Source organism: Phycomyces blakesleeanus, assembly GCF_001638985.1.
Source record: "Phycomyces blakesleeanus NRRL 1555(-) unplaced genomic scaffold PHYBLscaffold_9, whole genome shotgun sequence".
Classification (NCBI taxonomy): domain Eukaryota; kingdom Fungi; phylum Mucoromycota; class Mucoromycetes; order Mucorales; family Phycomycetaceae; genus Phycomyces; species Phycomyces blakesleeanus.
In genome coordinates this window covers 676,723-694,665 of record NW_017265142.1, presented here as the reverse complement: position 1 = coordinate 694,665, position 17,943 = coordinate 676,723, and the positions used below count along the sequence as shown (strand labels likewise).

General features: G+C 38.3%; 8 protein-coding genes across 8 annotated transcripts; 2 read left to right on the top strand and 6 right to left on the bottom strand.

The window, feature by feature from the left end:
- Positions 1-1,576: 1,576 nt before the first annotated feature.
- On the bottom strand, positions 1,577-2,883 carry PHYBLDRAFT_144755 (hypothetical protein; the record flags this gene model as incomplete). The annotated part of the gene is made up of 3 exons (XM_018431278.1): positions 1,577-1,866; positions 1,933-2,279; positions 2,780-2,883. The coding sequence occupies 3 exons, from the start codon at positions 2,881-2,883 to the stop codon at positions 1,577-1,579; spliced, it is 741 nt and encodes a 246-aa protein (XP_018292348.1).
- Positions 2,884-3,630: 747 nt separating this feature from the next.
- Positions 3,631-4,148, bottom strand: PHYBLDRAFT_71424 (hypothetical protein; the record flags this gene model as incomplete). The annotated part of the gene is made up of 2 exons (XM_018442470.1): positions 3,631-4,057; positions 4,126-4,148. 2 exons carry the CDS (start codon positions 4,146-4,148, stop codon positions 3,631-3,633), a joined length of 450 nt encoding a protein of 149 aa, XP_018292347.1.
- Positions 4,149-4,305: 157 nt separating this feature from the next.
- Positions 4,306-6,253, top strand: PHYBLDRAFT_167722 (hypothetical protein; the record flags this gene model as incomplete). Its single annotated transcript, XM_018435699.1, has 2 exons — positions 4,306-4,333; positions 5,103-6,253. The coding sequence occupies 2 exons, from the start codon at positions 4,306-4,308 to the stop codon at positions 6,251-6,253; spliced, it is 1,179 nt and encodes a 392-aa protein (XP_018292346.1).
- Positions 6,254-6,334: 81 nt separating this feature from the next.
- PHYBLDRAFT_71426 (hypothetical protein) lies at positions 6,335-7,259 on the bottom strand (the record flags this gene model as incomplete). The annotated part of the gene is made up of 4 exons (XM_018442471.1): positions 6,335-6,738; positions 6,815-6,988; positions 7,058-7,159; positions 7,235-7,259. The coding sequence occupies 4 exons, from the start codon at positions 7,257-7,259 to the stop codon at positions 6,335-6,337; spliced, it is 705 nt and encodes a 234-aa protein (XP_018292345.1).
- A 63-nt stretch (positions 7,260-7,322) lies between these two features.
- On the bottom strand, positions 7,323-8,120 carry PHYBLDRAFT_167720 (hypothetical protein; the record flags this gene model as incomplete). Its single annotated transcript, XM_018435698.1, has 1 exon — positions 7,323-8,120. One exon carries the CDS (start codon positions 8,118-8,120, stop codon positions 7,323-7,325), a length of 798 nt encoding a protein of 265 aa, XP_018292344.1.
- A 536-nt stretch (positions 8,121-8,656) lies between these two features.
- On the bottom strand, positions 8,657-10,319 carry PHYBLDRAFT_144749 (hypothetical protein; the record flags this gene model as incomplete). The annotated part of the gene is made up of 6 exons (XM_018431277.1): positions 8,657-8,882; positions 8,962-9,103; positions 9,194-9,546; positions 9,654-9,711; positions 9,799-10,059; positions 10,133-10,319. 6 exons carry the CDS (start codon positions 10,317-10,319, stop codon positions 8,657-8,659), a joined length of 1,227 nt encoding a protein of 408 aa, XP_018292343.1.
- Positions 10,320-10,388: 69 nt separating this feature from the next.
- PHYBLDRAFT_144748 (hypothetical protein) lies at positions 10,389-11,693 on the bottom strand (the record flags this gene model as incomplete). The annotated part of the gene is made up of 6 exons (XM_018431276.1): positions 10,389-10,488; positions 10,547-10,673; positions 10,737-10,833; positions 10,897-11,045; positions 11,162-11,281; positions 11,417-11,693. The coding sequence occupies 6 exons, from the start codon at positions 11,691-11,693 to the stop codon at positions 10,389-10,391; spliced, it is 870 nt and encodes a 289-aa protein (XP_018292342.1).
- A 278-nt stretch (positions 11,694-11,971) lies between these two features.
- Positions 11,972-12,598, top strand: PHYBLDRAFT_167718 (hypothetical protein; the record flags this gene model as incomplete). The annotated part of the gene is made up of 3 exons (XM_018435697.1): positions 11,972-12,403; positions 12,430-12,469; positions 12,576-12,598. The coding sequence occupies 3 exons, from the start codon at positions 11,972-11,974 to the stop codon at positions 12,596-12,598; spliced, it is 495 nt and encodes a 164-aa protein (XP_018292341.1).
- Between the last annotated feature and the right edge of the window lie 5,345 nt (positions 12,599-17,943).

Sequence of the window (17,943 nt, the reverse complement as noted above, 5' to 3'; positions counted from 1 at the left end):
TCTACTGGATGGTCTAACTAACAATAGTAGTTAACACAAAAAACATCTATTAGCATAAAAATGTATATAGAAAAGATAAGTTTAAATATGTATCATAGTCAACCAAAACTTATTTATTAAATGTGCATTTATAATACTTTTTATTTGCATGTTCTGTTTCTCTATAATTCTTACACATCATGTCTATAGCAAAAGATATACAATTAAAAATGATATAGACTTGATTAAATCAATTACTACTTTTTATCTTTAAAAGGATCAACTACATTTTATTTAGACTTGTTTTCGTTAATGACTGAGAACTTCTTTTTGAGAATAAAACTTTTGAACATGTCAAAAAAAAGGTAAAATAGAAAGAAATGTTAGCTGATATCAAAATGTGACTATCAATTTATAGTGTATTATAATTAATTTATTAAGAATACATGCATCAGTTAAATGTCATATGTAGTTATAAATTAATCTTTGTAATTGAAATTATTCTATATAGCTTTTGTTAAAACGAATAATAGTCTATAGAGATGAGTATCAAAAAGAGCATATAAATTATATTCACTAAAAACCTGACAATATAGAAATTATTAAATTTATATTTTTAATGTATTTATAAAAAAAAATAATCAGTAAAAAAAGAGCATTTGGATTGTCAAAAAGTTTTAATTGTTTTTTTCTATAGAATAAGCACAGCTTGAACATCTCTTTTTAACTTGTATTCAATCCTTGGTGTAGTTACTATACACTATATATAATGTTGTTTGAAATCTAATTGCTGAAGATGCTTTTAATAAACCTGGGTATTTGTGCTGAAATAAAAACACAAAATTCAAAAGTCTAACCGCTTTTCAAATTTTTGATAAAGGCTAGAAAACAAGCAGTAATTACTATTACAGTTATCACAGCAATCAAAACATCAATGAAAAGCCTGTCATTATAATGTAAACAGATTGTCTCTTTGAGTCATTTAGACATAGCTTCCTTCACTACCACTCTAGAGAACTTCTTCCCAGAAACCTTGCCACCAACAACAGACAACCCATACCTACTATAATCTGCTATTGCACTTAAGAGCATCCACAGCAGTCTGTGTAAATTTAACAAGAATGTTAATTTAGCTAAAAAATTTAGATTTTTTCATCCCCAGCGGATTGCTTAACAAAAAAATTTAACTGATTATTTCTCAATAATAATTACTGGCTTTTTAAATTTAACAATTTACAAAAACATCCAGGGCTTTTTTACATACACTACTAATTTTATGAAGACTGCTGTGAATGGTCTAAATTATCTCTTTTAAATGCGTCTTTTTTATTTTACGTAATTATTTTAGTTACACATATCACTGTGAATGCTCTAACTCCACTATATTACTACCATCAAACATCACACCCACCCAAACGGCTACTATCACTTCTCTCTCTGCAGCTAGCTACACTCAAATTGCTCACACTGGTCTGACCTCTTGCCTTTCAACCACTTGTACCAGACATACTCTTGGCCCTTCTCTCACCTCTTGCTCTTGGATATAACACCAAGGCACTGTGGCGCACTCCATTTTTTTGACTTCTCCACTGCTAATTCAAACTGACTGAATGCCTTCTATACAGTATCCCACGCCTTGTTTACTGATGACCAAATTTTTGTTGTCATCACTACGACCAAGAACTCTATCATCTCTATCGAAATAGTTTTTGCTTCTGCTGATCTCAGCTCTTCTGTCTTGCCACAGGGCCTCACTATTTTGGATAAGACGATCTACCCCATCCCTGCCATTCTTTCCACTTCTCAACTCTTCTAACTGAATCTTACTCAGCTTCCTAATGTTGTTCTCTCTGCTCACCACACTGGTCTCTGTTCCTGTCTTACACACTATGGACACGTCCACGAGATTGTCATTTACTGTGAACATGGTTTCTTTCTAGGCTTTACGTATACCTACATTGCTCAACCTCCAAACTCCAACTACACATTGAAACTCCTGACCCATCACATCACTTATGATCTGTATAACACAGCCACATTCGTTGCCACTTAGAATAAGATGGGTATGCATTGCAAGTCTTGCAAGGATATGTGTCATGTTATTGAAGACTGTGCTGAACGCCCAAAAGAAATCCGCACCTGTCACAGCTGTCATTAAGTAGGCCATCTTCAATGCGTTTGCTTGCAAGTCACCATGCCCATTCCATTGGCTGCTTCCAATTGCAAATGCCCTAAAACCTCCACTGCTTCTCGCCCAACCACTTGTCAGCCTCCTATGCCCACCTCTGCCAATATCACCACTTGATTATATAACAAGTTTGTGATCTTGACACAAATGAATGAGAACACTTGACATCTCACCAATGGTTCTAAATTGTCTAAGTATGACCCTGCACACCCTGACTATGGCGAGGTTCCCAAGCCAGCTCAGCCAGCCCACCCTGCCTCATCTACTACAGAACAGACAAACAACACGCAACTCAACAATGAGGATGGACAGATATATATGTCAGATAGATCCAGCATATATGACTCTGCTGAGAACATTTGATTTGACATCAACGCTAGACTGGCCTCCAGTACATTCAAAGAAGACAAAGCTAAGTGTCTAAAAATTTCTTACCATAAACAACAAGCCACTCTGCCATTAGAACAAGCCCTTGCTGCAGAGGCCAACCAAGGATATGAACAAGTTATTCATTGCTACTCTTAACTACCAAGGTCTAGCCAAGACCAATAATACACACACCCATAATCTTTTTGTTTGTTATCATCGCACACTACAACTAGATGTTCTCACTCTCCAAGAAACCCACACCCACTCAGACTCTCTTCAACAGACATTTGATCTTCAATCCCGTTCTTCTTTGTCCTTATGGTCACCTCACTAAGGCCTGGTTTCATTCTCGCCTTCTATCACATTCACTAACCCCATTTTTAGTCTGTGTGGTCTATCTATCTCTGCTACTCTCATTCACTCTGATTTACATTTTCTCTTGATTCGCATTTGTGTCATCTATGCACCTGCAACCTCCCAACCTCATTATTCGTTTTACTCATCTCTTCTTTCTAATCATATCTTTATCTCTTCAGCACCATCCCACTTTGTTTTGCTGGGGGTTTTCTACTATATCTACTATCACTCGTCTACCCCTACTTGCTGCACACCCAAGCAATGAATAAAGTATCTTCAAAACCATTTCTGCGACTGTGTAACTATCCCTGGTGAATTACCCATATCCACTTTTCATTGAGGTCTGTTCTCCTCTAGTATTGACTATATTTCTGCTTCTCCTGACATTGTATCTCACTGACTGTCTTCATTTGTACAGTATATACACCCTAACTGGTCAGATCATTGCTTGCTCTGAACAACATTCCAGTTTGACTATTCTACACACATTGGTAAAGGGTTGTTGAGGGCCAGCCCACATCTTGCTCGCAATCCAAATTACTGTGCTAAACTCTCTGATATCATTTCTGCTCTCATATGCAACCTACAATGTATAGGCAGCATTCAATGACAGTGGGACTAACTTAAAGAGGAGGTTTGTCATTTTATTCTCTCTTACTCACGTCGCCCTCGCAGATCTATTGTCAACTTGGAACACTCACAATAATGTACCCAAGACATTCTCGTCTGGAAGTTCATCAACAACCCTTCACGCAACTACCAGTTACCAACATATCCTCTGCCTCCTGGAAGACATCCAACTCAAATGGATAGAGATCCTTGCCTTGCGGTCTAGTAAACAATGGCCCAAAAATGATAAAAACTCTGCTGGATATCTTAAGTTTACTATTGCCTCTTGACAAACATTCAAGACTATTGATTGCTTCCACCATCCTATCACTGACATACTTTGCACCAAATCTGATAGCCTCTCTGATGCTGCTGCATCTTTCTACAGACAGCTCTATACTTCTGACCCTGCTTAAGACCATGTCATAGATGACCTTCTCCACCACCTCCGGTCTAATCTCTACTGTTGTAAACAAGTATTGATTACTGCTGAATCTGAGAGTAAGACTGAAGGATAAAATGATATTCTCAGCTATTCCAATCAAATGAATCTGCCTTTGAGATATTATTTAATACACAGATTATAATACACACAATTGATTATTTATTATTATCACTATAACATGGGATATACAAATACATGCATATTATATATATGGCATCATCATATTTCATTTACATATTTCTTTTATTATACGAATGCTTAATTGGGAGACTACAACTACAACTATTTAATATTATGAAACATTACCCAAGTATCTGGGTTGGAATACTAAAATATTACCAATATACTGTAGGAAAAAATGTGCAAGTTCTCGCAAAAAAAAAACTGTATATCTACAAAATCCATATAACTTTGTAAAAAATCATATCAATAGGTGCTGGCCACCGCCCGAAAATTTATCAGCATCAAGAATTTAAGCAGTGTTTTTTATTTCAAACAAATCAATGCCATGACATAATCTGGATTCCAAAAGAGAACAAAATCTAAAAAAGGAAATGGATGCCGACTAATTTTATTTTGAAAACATGTCCAAGGCAGATTTCCTGGATAACAAAAAAGGAAATCTAAACTACCAGCACTCCTTTTTTGGATTTTAATTTATTTTTTAATTTTGGGCCTTTAAAAACATAAATTTGACATATAAAAGCAATTAAATAAACCAAGTAGTATTTACTTACCTTTTACCAGCTCTACAAACTAAAAACCTTCAATTTAAAATAACTGTGAGACAAGAAAACCTCCCTGGCTACCTTGTATTGGAGTTGGATAATATTTCCAACAGCAACAGCAACAGCAACAGCAACAGCAACAGCAACAGCAACAGCAACAGCAACAGCAACAGCAACAGCAACAGCAACAGCAACAGCAACAGCAACAGCAACAGCAACAGCAACAGCAACAGCAACAGCAACAGCAACAGCAACAGCAACAGCAACAGCAACAGCAACAGCAACAGCAACAGCAACAGCAACAGCAACAGCAACAGCAACAGCAACAGCAACAGCAACAGCAACAGCAACAGCAACAGCAACAACAACAACAACAACAATAACTGTACACCAACCCGTCTCAACCCTACCAGTGCTGTATCATCAGTCAATGATACATCAGCTATTGTCTATCCTGGCCTTTCCCTTCTCATTGACGGTGATTCGGAAACAGCTTGTGTGAGCCTTGCTCAAGAAGAGCATGTTACTACCCCTGTCACTACCCCTGGCTCAAGTGAAATAGGTGGTGATCATGGCCATGGTGGCCGTGGTAGCCGTGGTAGTCGTGCTTGCCATAGTGGTTGTGATGGTCGTGGTGGCAGTGTTGTTGACCAAGATGAGACCGGTACTCAAACACAAGTTCCCAGCCGAGTCAACATTTCTTGGGACCACCAGTCAACTGTCATCTTGTTGAATGAAGTCATGAAGCCCAACTACATGAGCTTGGTCGACATGCCTAACACACAGTTAAGAGGTGAATGGTGGGACCAGATGGTGGTGACGTTCAAGAGACTATTGAGTCAGAATGGCCTTGATGTGGGTGCTTCAAACGACATGATAACACCAAGAAAGTTGCAAGACAAATGGGCAGATTTGAAGAACTTTCATTCTGTTCAGCGAACCCTTAACAGAACAGGTGTTGGAGGACATACGGGTGAAGAGAGATGTCCATACTACAACTATGTTTTCGAAATCTTGCGTGATGATCCATCCGAAAATTCTGGCGTCAATGTTGAATCCATGGTTCGTGATTGGCGCCATGGAGTTACGATTTCGATGACATCTAGGGCTGAAGCTTCTATAGCTGAACTGCAGAGAAACATTGAGGTTGCTGCTTCTGCTTCTGCTGTTGCATCTGTTGAACCTTCTCTTCTCAGTACTTCTGACATGAATATTGCAACAGCCACGTCAAACAGCAACAATAGTGCTGGTCCTTCTAGTAGGCTACCCACCAGGGGTACAAGACGAACAAGAAAAGAATATGAGGCAGAAAGAGATGACATGCTCTTTGAAAGACTTCTGGGCATGCACCGTGAGAGTGAAGAACGCACAAAGGAAGTCTTGCATTCTCTCGCTGCTTCAATGAGAGAGGAGAGTGAAGCCCTTCGACGAGACCAACAGCAACAGCACCAACAGACGTTGGAAATGTTAGAAAGGATTGCGAGAGAGCCAGACAATCGCCTGTTAAGTGTTATTGGGCCTTTCTTTAACACTAGAAATAGAAACGGTGAAAATAACAATAATGATAACAATAGCTAGTTGATTTTTTCTTTGTTCTACAAAATATTAAACTGAAAATATAAAAAAACAACCTTTGTTTATCTTTTGTTCATTGGTTTTTTATTGGTTATATTGATCATTATTCCTTCTGCCCCCTCTTCTGGAGATCGCTCTCAGCTGGCTGTCTTGTCTTTTTTGGCGTCTTTGCTGCCTCTGCTGCTCTCGAAGGTCAGCCTGAAACCATCTCGTCTGGGTCTCTGTCAATGGTCTCATGACCTCCATCATTCTTTCTCTTCTCTGTCTCCCGTGTTCTTGAGAAAGATTATGCGCAGACTGGAGCTGTCTCACAGAACGATTCACAGTTCGTGAAGCATTCTCCAAATCCACAGGTATCTCGTTCATAAATGGATCAAGATCCTCAACTTCTATCTCCACGTCATTATCATCACCTCCATTTGTGTACGCATCAAAACCATGCACTTGGTTCTCGAAAGTACAAAGAGTGTCCTCCAAGATGTTCCTTGCTGTGTTGTTGTTATCCAAACAAAAAATTGGGAAGAGCACAACAAGTGATAATGGTAAGAGTCATCTTGTTGATACCCAAAAAATACAAGTGTCTCAACAAAAAATGCCATTTCTGTACAAGTAAGCCAAATGCATTTTCAATGTGATGGCATGTTTTTGCATACGCCTTGTTGAACACTTGTTGCTTGGGGTCTTCGGTTGTAATGGGATATGGAGGGAGCATATTTTTCATGATTGGAAATGCAGAATCTATATTAATAGAACATTGGATTAAAAGATGTACGTTTGTTAAACAGAAGCTTTAACATAAACAATTACCTGCAAGAATGACCGTATTGTTGGGGAAGTAGTAATCTTGGTCAAAAAGCATGTTTATGTAGAGAGAGCTATCTGTGAATAGCCTTGCGTCGTTGACATGGCCTAAGTATTTTTCAGATTATGAAGTAATAAATTAGTACAAAGCTTTATAAGAAATTTCTTTGAAGAAAATATTACCAGATTGCCCTGTTCTGACAATCATAAAGTGCTTGTTGGCATTGCACACAGCAAGGAGATTCATAGAAGATTTGTTGTGGCGATCCACTCAGGAGTTTCCGTGTAAAGAGGGCTTTTGAATGGAAATAAGCTTTCCATCAATTGCCCCGATGACACCAGGTAGACGAACACCACGTCTTTCAGGTTGCTCGAATTCAGCTGCCCTTCTTGCTGCTGTTTCACTGTCATGGACTCCCCAGTTTACGAACTTATCAGAATAGTCTGACATGGCAGTAATGAACCGCATGGTAAACCGTGTGTAGGATCCAGCACTGACACCAAGAAACTGTTCAGTGAGATGGTAACCAAAATGCGTGTTTGCAAAGCGCCAAAGAACTGTTGCAACTTGAATTTCAATAGGATAGCTATTGTTATTTAAAACCGCCTCGTACACCTGATGCTGGCTAACGATGTTAAGAAGTAACTCGAAGTTTGCACGGCTCATTTGGTATTGCAACTGGAAGCTGTTGCTCCCAAGATCGTCAGTCAAAGTTGGATGGCGTACATACCACCATTGTCTAAAAACACCATATCTGACATGATTTACTTCTTGAGGGCCGCGTTCCAGGGTGAATGAGTGTGATCTGCAAGTGTAGATCATAAAGAAATAATCGCAACTAACTAACTGCAAACTTTCAATCATGATGTTTGCTGCACAATCAAGAAGTTGCTGTCTGGACCGTTCAATTTGTTGTTGCAAAATCAAATCCTGTTTACTTATTTGATTCAAGAGCAGTTCAACGTTGGTTAAGTTTGCATTTCTGCGAGAATTAATAATAAAGGCCAGAAGTCGAAGAATCTCAGCAGAAGAATCAATGCTGGTGTTGTTGTTGTTGTTGTTGTTCATTTTGAAGATGTTAAATAAAAGGTTGTTGTTTAAGAAAAGGTAATTAAAAAGGAAAAAGGCAGGTTATTTTAGCACATCTTTTTACTTTTCCAAAATGAGACAAAAATAAAAAACACGTGATGTCCCTTTTAGAATGCTTGCAATACTGATATATTTTCCATGCCGATAAATTTTTGGGTGGTGGCGAGCACCTAATCTTACTAAATTTAGAGTGTTCTAAGCCCCTTTTAGAAGCTGTGGACCCGTGATTAATCTTTTTTTCATGTGTTAAACTCAGACGCCTATTTTAAGTGAGAAAAAAAAGACGACTGCTCTTTTTTGTTTACAATTTTGATCAAGGTTACAAATATAGTCAATCAATCAGATATACCATTAATTCGGATTTTCTGGTGATGCGCAATTTTAAATAAAATGATAATGACAATTAATTTCGTTGAGTAATATCTGAATAAGACGAAAGGTTTATATACATTTATTAAAAAGAAAGAGGGAAAAAAAAGAAGAAGAAAAAACTACTGATTGTGAGTCGGCAAGGGTCAGAAAATATGCCTAATGGCCCCATCCTTAGTATCGTGAACGAGGTCAGCCATCCCCTTGATGGACTTCACGTCCACTATACACATCTCACCCTGTGAGCGGTTGCTTGACACAGGGAAGAGCATGCCCGGCAAGGGCCTGATGTCAAAAAGACTCTCGGTGGCTGCAAAGAGCCTGGTCACTCCTTTGACAGTGTGGGAAAAGAATTTGCAGACAAATCCATAACTTTCAAAAAACATAATTAAATTATGATTAATATCAACTTTTAATAATGTAGAATATAACTAACAACACTTACTCCCACATATGTTCAAGCACAATAAGATTATTAGCTCGAACATGTCTACTATCAAAGGAGGACTGGACTCTGTAAACCACCAAGTCTTTCCACATCTTTGTGGTGCAAATCACCTCGTCTTGTTCCTCAAAGGAGGAAACTCCTTCTCCTGCCCAGAAAGGCAACAACTGTTAGACGAGGTCCTCCCATTCCATGCCAATGGTGTTGGCCAACTTGGCCATGCTATACCTGGCCGGACTGGACCACAGCTGAGGACCAGCAACATCATCACTTGCAACCTCGAAGTTGCTGGTCCTTCTGTCAGCTGGTCTAGTCCTGACTGGACGGTTGCCACAGCAGTGGCTGATAGCTGCCATCCAGAAAAGAACATTTTCCATGTTTTTTCCGGGCTCCTTACTGGACTTGATTGCAGATGTATAGGTACTGATTGTGCGTTCTATCAGACGGCAGCTGTAAGCCCACAAAGGGCCCATTTCCCACAATATGAAACCAAGTTGAACCAGCATGTGCTGGTTCATCACAAATATATTGGATTTCAGCTTACCATCCAAAATCTTGCACCTCAGGAAGGAGTGCCAGTGGCCAATTGCCCTATAAAACTCATTAAAAACCAGATAGAAATATATATCTAAGTGACTTACTGCTTCATGGCAACAATGTCGCTAGTGGTGATACTCCATTGTTAGACAATGAAGCACGCTAGTACCAGATCTCTCACAGCCTGCTTTGCACTGGTAAAGCAGAGGTGGTTGATGACTACAGTTGGAACAATGAACAAGAGGAAGTCCATCTAATCAACAGCTTTCCTCTTGCTGTTTGATTCCTTCATTGACCTTTACATACTGGTAAACGCCATCAGTATATCCGCTCTGGATGTGCTGACTGCTTTTTTGATGTCGTCTAGACTGACATTCAGGGCAAAGGGGTACTCAAGTCGTTGCAGACGTTTTTGCAGGTGCATGCTATGGGATTTTCTGCCCGGGCCTGCAGTCCCAGGGCAGAATTTATCACCAAGGGCTTGATAGAGCTGGTGCCCTGTTCTGTGACCCAGAAGGTGTATCTCATCCTGACCAAAGAAAGCAGAACTGATAAATGTGAGTAACTCTGCAAAGGCATTGTATCTCCTATCACCAGATCTGTAAAATGATGTTAGTGTTTTTTTTTAATATTTTATAACTTATGCTTCCTTTGGCTCTGCAAATGCTCCCTACGTCCCTTATGGGGGCAAAACCCTTGCTCTTCAGGAAGCACATGGTCTTGGCAATACTTTTATCACAGGCAAAACAGTGGTGGCAGCTGTATTGTGCATTGTGATGCATAAGGTTCATCAAGTAAGAGACAGCTGGAGTATTTCCAGTTGCCATGGCAAGATGAACCTTACATACCACATACTGGTCTCTGTCCCAGCACTTCACTCCACTTGTCTGCAAGGCTCACAGGTCAGCAAGAATGGGCTCCAAAAACGAAGCAATGTTCTTTGGGTGCTTAAGCCCTGGGATGATGGCCAGTTGCATCATGTTACCCTTCTTGTACCTAAATATATTATATTAGTATATATAAATATATATCTAAATCAATGTGATTTATTTACCTTTTGGCAGGGTTGATATTCATGTTAATAACATGAATGATGCTAGCTGACATGGTGGTGTCCTTGAAGGGGTTGAACTGGTCAACAAACATAGACACCACCATGTCACCCTGGCCAACAATCTCAGCTGTGAGCAGTCTATGGATGCCATCTCCATCAAAGATATTCTTATGGACATTCGATCAGCTACCAGCCAAAACCTCTGCGCCATAGGCGATCTTTGCCTGTTCTTCAGGGTGAGCTAACTTGAAGCATAATTGCTCCAAAAGAAGCACTACCTGGTATGTCTGTACAGGTCATATAGTGTATCTCTCATGCTGATATTGCAGTCCATTGCAGTGAGGGCACACCTCATTCTCAATGATTGAGTTTCCAGGCCTGACATTGGGGAAACAAAAGCACTCACTGGCACACATGTCATACACTTGGGCCTTTACAGTGTATTCTTGCTTTAACAAGGTATCCAACTTGTAATATGACAGAAGTGAATCTGTTTTAGCTAATACAATAGTAAGTATATGTAATATAATAGATATGTGATAGTAATAAACTTATGGGATCCACATTCTGTTATGTACTCATTTACTATCTTGACCGACTAATTGTAGATTTCACGAGAAACACTGTTCGCAATAAACAAGGAGAACAACTCCAGACTAGCAGCCTCAGCACGGCTGTTGGGAGTGTATATTGGTACAAACTGGTCGTACTCAATGTTGGCCTGCTCTGGTTCAGCTTGGGCCATTCCTTGGTTTCAGACACGTGTGAATCCAGGACCATTCTCTAATATATTTATATAGTTAATATTTAACATAAACATAATCATATGTAATAATGTTATTATTAACATTTTCTTTTAATTGTTCTTACAAGAGGTGTACTCCATCTCAACATTGCTGGATTTGGCTTCCATATGAAAAGTGTCCTCTTCATCGGCCTCAACATTGTTAGTGGCAGCAGCCAAGAAACCATCAAAGTCAATTGAATCATTGACAGAGGCTTTATTGTTAATATCCATCATGTCGTAAGCTGGATAAGTGATATTGATATCCATTTGAGTGGGTTGTTGCTCAAAGAACGAATTGTCAAGCATATAACCACTTGTTTTGTTTTTGGTAACAGGGTTACATAAGTCATTAATGTTCATTTTGAATTATTATTTTGTATTTTAAAAAATAGGGATGTAAGGTGGAAAAAACCACTTGGGATTTGATATTAATCTTTATTCCATCAGTGGACAATAAAAAATTACAAGTGTGCTAATTATCATGAAAATTTTTTTAAAGGGGTTTTAGTTGTTTGTTTTCTTTTTATTTTTTCTTATTGTTTTTGTTTTACACTAATTTTTTTCATATTTTATATCCTCATATATATATAGTTATAAAAATGTCATCATTAAACATTGCTCAGATAAACCAGCGACTTATGACACTGGAGGTTGCATATGCCCATCTTGAGGCCAGGCTGGAAGGTGGTGAGGCTGTTACCAAGCTGGCCGCCTGGGAAACCTCTGATAATATAGTCCCTTTTCTATTTGCCATTAGTGACAGTACTATCCCACGCCTCACTCTCCATAATGGGCCAAACCACTGGGCACTCTCAGTCCATGGTGTCAATGCAGCCTTGACATTGCACTTTACCAGAGGTAACACTACGGAAGCAAAGGTTCTGTACAAGGCGATCGGCAGAATCGCTTACAAACTGGTACAGACGACAATCTGGGGCTACCATATGAATGGTATGGCTATTTCATTGTGGAGTAGCCTGGCGCCTAACCAGAGAAACATTCTAGTTAGAAGCATCGAAGAGAGGGCATCCAGGAGGAATATTCCTATTGGAAGGTTTGAAAATTCCTGGGTAACCCTCTTTGTACTTTCTCAAAGGTGGAGATCTGCCATCTTCCATGGAAGAACTTGATAACATGTAAGTTACTTTTAAATACAAAGCCATCTATAAGATCAAAACTAATACAAATCGTTTGTTTTGCTTTGTTTGCTTTATTTTATTTTATTTTATTTTATTAGGGTAGGCAATACCGAGTTTTATAGATGATATTTATAAAAGCATAATAAAAATACTATTTTGAAAGAAAAATTGTCATTAATTAGAAATTAATTTGGTATCTGTCATATACATTTCTTCTATTATTAGGGGGTTTCATTATCTGTTTTAGATTTTATTTTATTTTTCTGGGATTGAAAAACACTAATTATTGGCTGGTAAAAATCTCTTAAAAAATAAAATCTCAAAAAATAAAATCTAAAAAACTTGGCTTGATAATTTTAAGATTTTATTTTATTTTTGACTTAGCATTTTTATTCAAATATTATAAATAACAAAAAGCATTACTTTACTTATATTTTCTGTTAACTTTGATAGAAGTAGTACATTATATTATTTAATATGTCTTAAATATGCTTATTCAAAGACTTTTCATAAAATTTAGCCCATCAGTAGCTCTATGTAAACAGTAAATATATCTAGAATAATAAACAAAAAAAAAGTGATTTTTTAAAAGACTTTATATATTAAATTAGCTAACATGAGGGGGTGTTGTATTTGATAGTCATATAAATTTTTATAGAACAAGTCCTATCAAAAACACAGCATTAATCTCAGGAGCCAATGATAAATACGGACCTGAGAGTAAAGAAACCTTATAAAAAGGGCGTAACTGTCATAGTTAGTAGACCATCTTAACCAATACCAACTTTCTCTTTTTCTCTTTCAATAAAACTACTATACAAAGTCTCACTTTATTTCTTCATTTCTTCTCTAAAATTAAACCCAAATATAACAGGGAGGTTCAGTAATATCTTTTTATATCCATTATTATTGGTTAAAACTTAAAGCTCAGAAAAAATAAAATAAAATCTAAAACAGATAATGAAACCCCCTATTGTTTGTTTGTTTTTTATTGCTTTTTTATTTTTTTATTTTTTTGTTTTTTTTATTTTTGTTTTTTTATATATATTTCAGAGATCAAAGAATAAAAAATAAAGCAAAAACACAAACAAAAACCTATTTTTATGTGATGCAATACGTATTTCTCAACCAATTGGAGAGCTGATGAAATTACTCAAAAAAGGGTAGTTGGATTTAATATACGTATCTAATTGGCTGGAAAAGACTGAACAGCACTGAATTAAATTTAAAGCCATTAAATTTCTAGTATCCGATTAGATTAAAGCCATGACACTGATAGTGTAATACCGCATTTTTATTGGTCGATACAGAACGTGCAAGTTTGCATTTTTTGACCCAAATGTACAATTGCGGGATTACAAATTTTGCCATTTTCCACAGTGATAGCATAAATGCTCTTCTTTACCAAAACTCTCGGACTGATCTGACTGGAGAAGTATCATATCAATTGGTCTTTCCAGATCTTTCCAGAAGAACAATACTCCTGGAAAATGACTCATTAGGGACCTTGGTGAGACAATAAGAGCCATTTAGATGCTGAGTTACAAAATATAGATTTCTATCAAACATTCTCTGTCGGAATATCATGTCTCAAACATAGTATATATTTGGTAATCATTGCCTGTTGGAAAAGAAGTAGTACTAAGCTTACGAACAATGATTTACATAATCAAGCTAATGAGAGATTCATTAACTTCTGTGGTGATCCAGACACTCAGATGTTGGATTTATCACATATAAGAACATATTCATATTGGGATAGCGTAGTAGCTATCATCTTGTCAGTATAAAATATATATAAACGATTAAGTAATTGGCTCAATAATTATTACAGTTAGTACTGTAGATAATATCTTAAAGATTGTTAAGATAATTATATCATACTGCCAGGTAAACTGTGTCAGATCGATATGGAGCTAATTTAGTAGGAAGTCCTAAAGCTCTAGTGTAAAAGAGAAAATAATAGCTAAGAGCTAAAGAAGTACAATTTATGACTTGATGTCATAATTGTAACACCGACACTAGTTAAGCAGTAAATACACTTTAATAACCAAATATAGTAAAGGAAGAAAGCCTTAAGAAACTAAGACGTAATGACAAGAGCAGATTGTGTTTTCTTATAAAAAGGGACACTTTTTATTTATGAATAAAAACTTATATACAGTCTCAAAGTATTTCTATACGTCTCTATTATCAAATATTTTATTTTTCTATTGTTTCGTACCTGAAATACCACAACTTCTATTAAATAATAGTCATTTTTTTCTTGGTATTATGTTAGAACAAAAATATTAATACTAACTTTATTAAAAAAATAATGAAAAAAATAAGTAGAGAAAAGTATACTGAAGGGATGCTTATATTCTTACATGCATACATTAAAATTACAATTATTAAAAGTTTCAAACTTAATGTTTTCGTGTGTTTAGCAACAAAAAAATAATACAACATGATTGGTCTATTATGTTTTACAATGTTTGAAAAATTTCTTTCAAGTTTAGCAAACTTTTGAGAAAATTTATCAAATATTCGCGTTTTTCACACCCAGATTTCTTTATACGAATAATTTAAACTCCTCAAAATGTTTTACAAGGTTTCACCAAGGTCTCTGTTATGATAAAGATTGCTTAAGCACACACTGAATTACAAATTAGAAAAACATATAAATATCAGTAGATAGTTCCATATAGAAGAACAATCGAATTTTATTATTCTTTACTTTTCCTTTGAAATAAACAACCTACATGAGTTCTTACAAATTCTTTCGTCTATATTTTTATTTGTTTTATTTCTCCCCACAACATCTACCTATCCAGCCTTGTCAGTTGCTGTCATCCTGGCACCCTTTTCTTTGGACAACATCTGCGCTGGTGCAAACGGCTTCCCTAAAGCAAGCAGCCCAGATCCTGACGGCTTGCCATATGCAATTCTGCGTCTGCTTATAGATAACTCAGACCTTGCATCTCTTGTCACTTCTCTGTACAACGACACTCTTCTCTGTGGAATATTCCCCATCTCTTGGAATTCCACTCGTGTTGTTCTTCTGCCAAAGAAAGGGAACCTTACTCTGCTCAAGAACTGGCACCAGATAGCCCTGATAAATACACATGCTAAAGTGTTCACCTATCTTCTCAACGCCCGAATCATCCCTGCTGTCAGTTCATTCGTGTCACCCTACCAAAAAGGCTTTGTCCGAAATCGGTTCATTGAAGACAATGGACTTCTTGCCAAAACAGTGATGGAGACGGCTTGCAATAAAGGTTCGTCTGCTATTGGTTTGCTCCTTGATCAGGAAAAGGCATATGATCGAATTCATCCTGACTATCTGTGCCGCATTCTTCTCCACTTCAAGCTCCCCACCACCCTTGTCAACTCTACCTGTTACCTCTTCTTCTCAACACAAACTCAGATTAATGTCAATAGTCATCTCTCTTGCCCTCTTTCTCAGTCTCGTGAATTACAACAAGGCGATACACTCTCACCAGTGTTATTCAACCTGGCCTTTGAGCCTCTCCTTTGTCGCCTTCTCTATGACTCTGCATTCTCTGGTTTTCTCCATACCATCCCAACCTCACACCCTCCCTCTGTTCCAGTGAAATATCTTGCCTATGCCAACGACCTCATCATGCATAAAACACAAGCTATTTCTCTGTCTGGCCGCCCCTTGCTTCATTGCCAGGACACTTTATCCCAGTACCAGATTTTAGACCAACACAACTGCCACTCTCCACATGCTCTGATATATCTTGGCTTTCCTCTCTTTACCTTCACCCCCCAACAGGACGAGTTTCTTCCGCCCCTCCTATCCAGAATCTGCAGCACCTGCTCCTTACACCTTTTGTGGTCCTTGTCAATTCGTAGCTGGGCTACCATCCTCAACTCACTTATCCTCTCCAAGTTGTGGCATGTTATGCGTGTGGTGTCCATTCCTGCCTTCTTTATCTCTCAATTCCGATTGGTCATGGGTGTTTTTCTTCAGCATCACATGCTCCCACCTATCAAACTCTGTACATTGTGTCTTCCTTTTGCGTCTGGAGGCCTTGGCGTCCTAAATCCGTCAGTACAACAGAAATCTCTTCAACTTCGTTGGATTTGTCATCTTCTCTTCTCTCCTGCCCCGTCTGTTCTGGTACCTCCTTGGCTGTCCTTTCTACTGCTTGCCCACTCCTCGGCTCCTGACTGTTGTCTTTGGCTCTTGTTCTCTGACCTGCGACCTGCTCTCTTTTGACACTTGAACAGTCTCTTTCATAACATCTTTGCCGCCATCGACCTCCTTCCCTTCACATATGAGTCTGCCACAATCAACAGCACTACTTGTCTTCTTCCCCCTCTCTGATCAGCCTGTGTCCCGTCCACCGCTTTGTCTTTCTGGCCACGCTCTTGGCGCCAACTCACTGTTGCTAATGCATTTCAGTTTGACTCGTCTCTGTTGGTCCTATCTCATTGCCCTCCACGTGCCCGCCCACGCTCCCCTCGTGTTATTAACAAGATATTTTGCCAGATTGATGCTGGCACAATCTTGTTGCAGCCCTTCCTGCTCCGTGCTTGTCTCCCTCTTACTCTCATTCAATCGCTCTACTCGCACATCCCCACTCCAACTGGCTCGTCTCTAGACTTGTCACCATTCCTGTCTGTCCTCATACCATCCATCCACCAACATCATCTCACACCCCAACTATATCAATCTCTCTGCACTCCTCCCAATCTGCCTACCCCTACCCACCTTTTGGACTTCTTTGGCCACGCTTTTGGAAACTTACACTCCACCACCTCATCCATAATGTCTGGTACCATGCACTTCATCACAAGCTTCCATGTCAATCTCTGCTTTACCACATCATACCAGCTTCCTTTCCCACTGACGTTTGTCTCATCTGTCATCTTCACCCCAGCGATCTCTCTCACTTCCTATACAATTGCCCCGCAAAATGGGCTATCTGGTCTTCCGTCTGGCAGCCTTACTTTGCAACTGAGGCTTGCCCGCGCGACATTGCTTCTGCCCTTCTCACGCTCACCCTTCCTACGCCCAGCCGATCCTCTCTCTCTGCCGCGTCCATTATCAGTTGTTGCCTGCTTGCCATCTGGCACCAGCATTGGGCTTCCATATTTGACGATAAACCTTTCCACCATGACACCCTCATCTCTTCTGTTTCTATTCTTGTCTCCTGTTTCCAAGCCAAACTTGATATTGACCCCCTGGCTTAGCTACCAATATTTACTCCTTGCAAAAAAAAAAACACAAAATAGCTTAAAAACAATTTAAAAATTTAAAAAAAAACCCCCAAAAAAAAATGTATTGATTTTTCTTTTTCTTGCTGAGAAGAAACCACAATAAATCTTAGCTACGTCTCCTTACAAGCAGAAAATCGAGTCATTTAGACTTGTAGATAGAATGTCTGAATAGATATCTACTTTGTCTGAAAACTATTTTCTCTTTGTTTAAATTTCATTTTCGTTTCGTCCACAAAAGG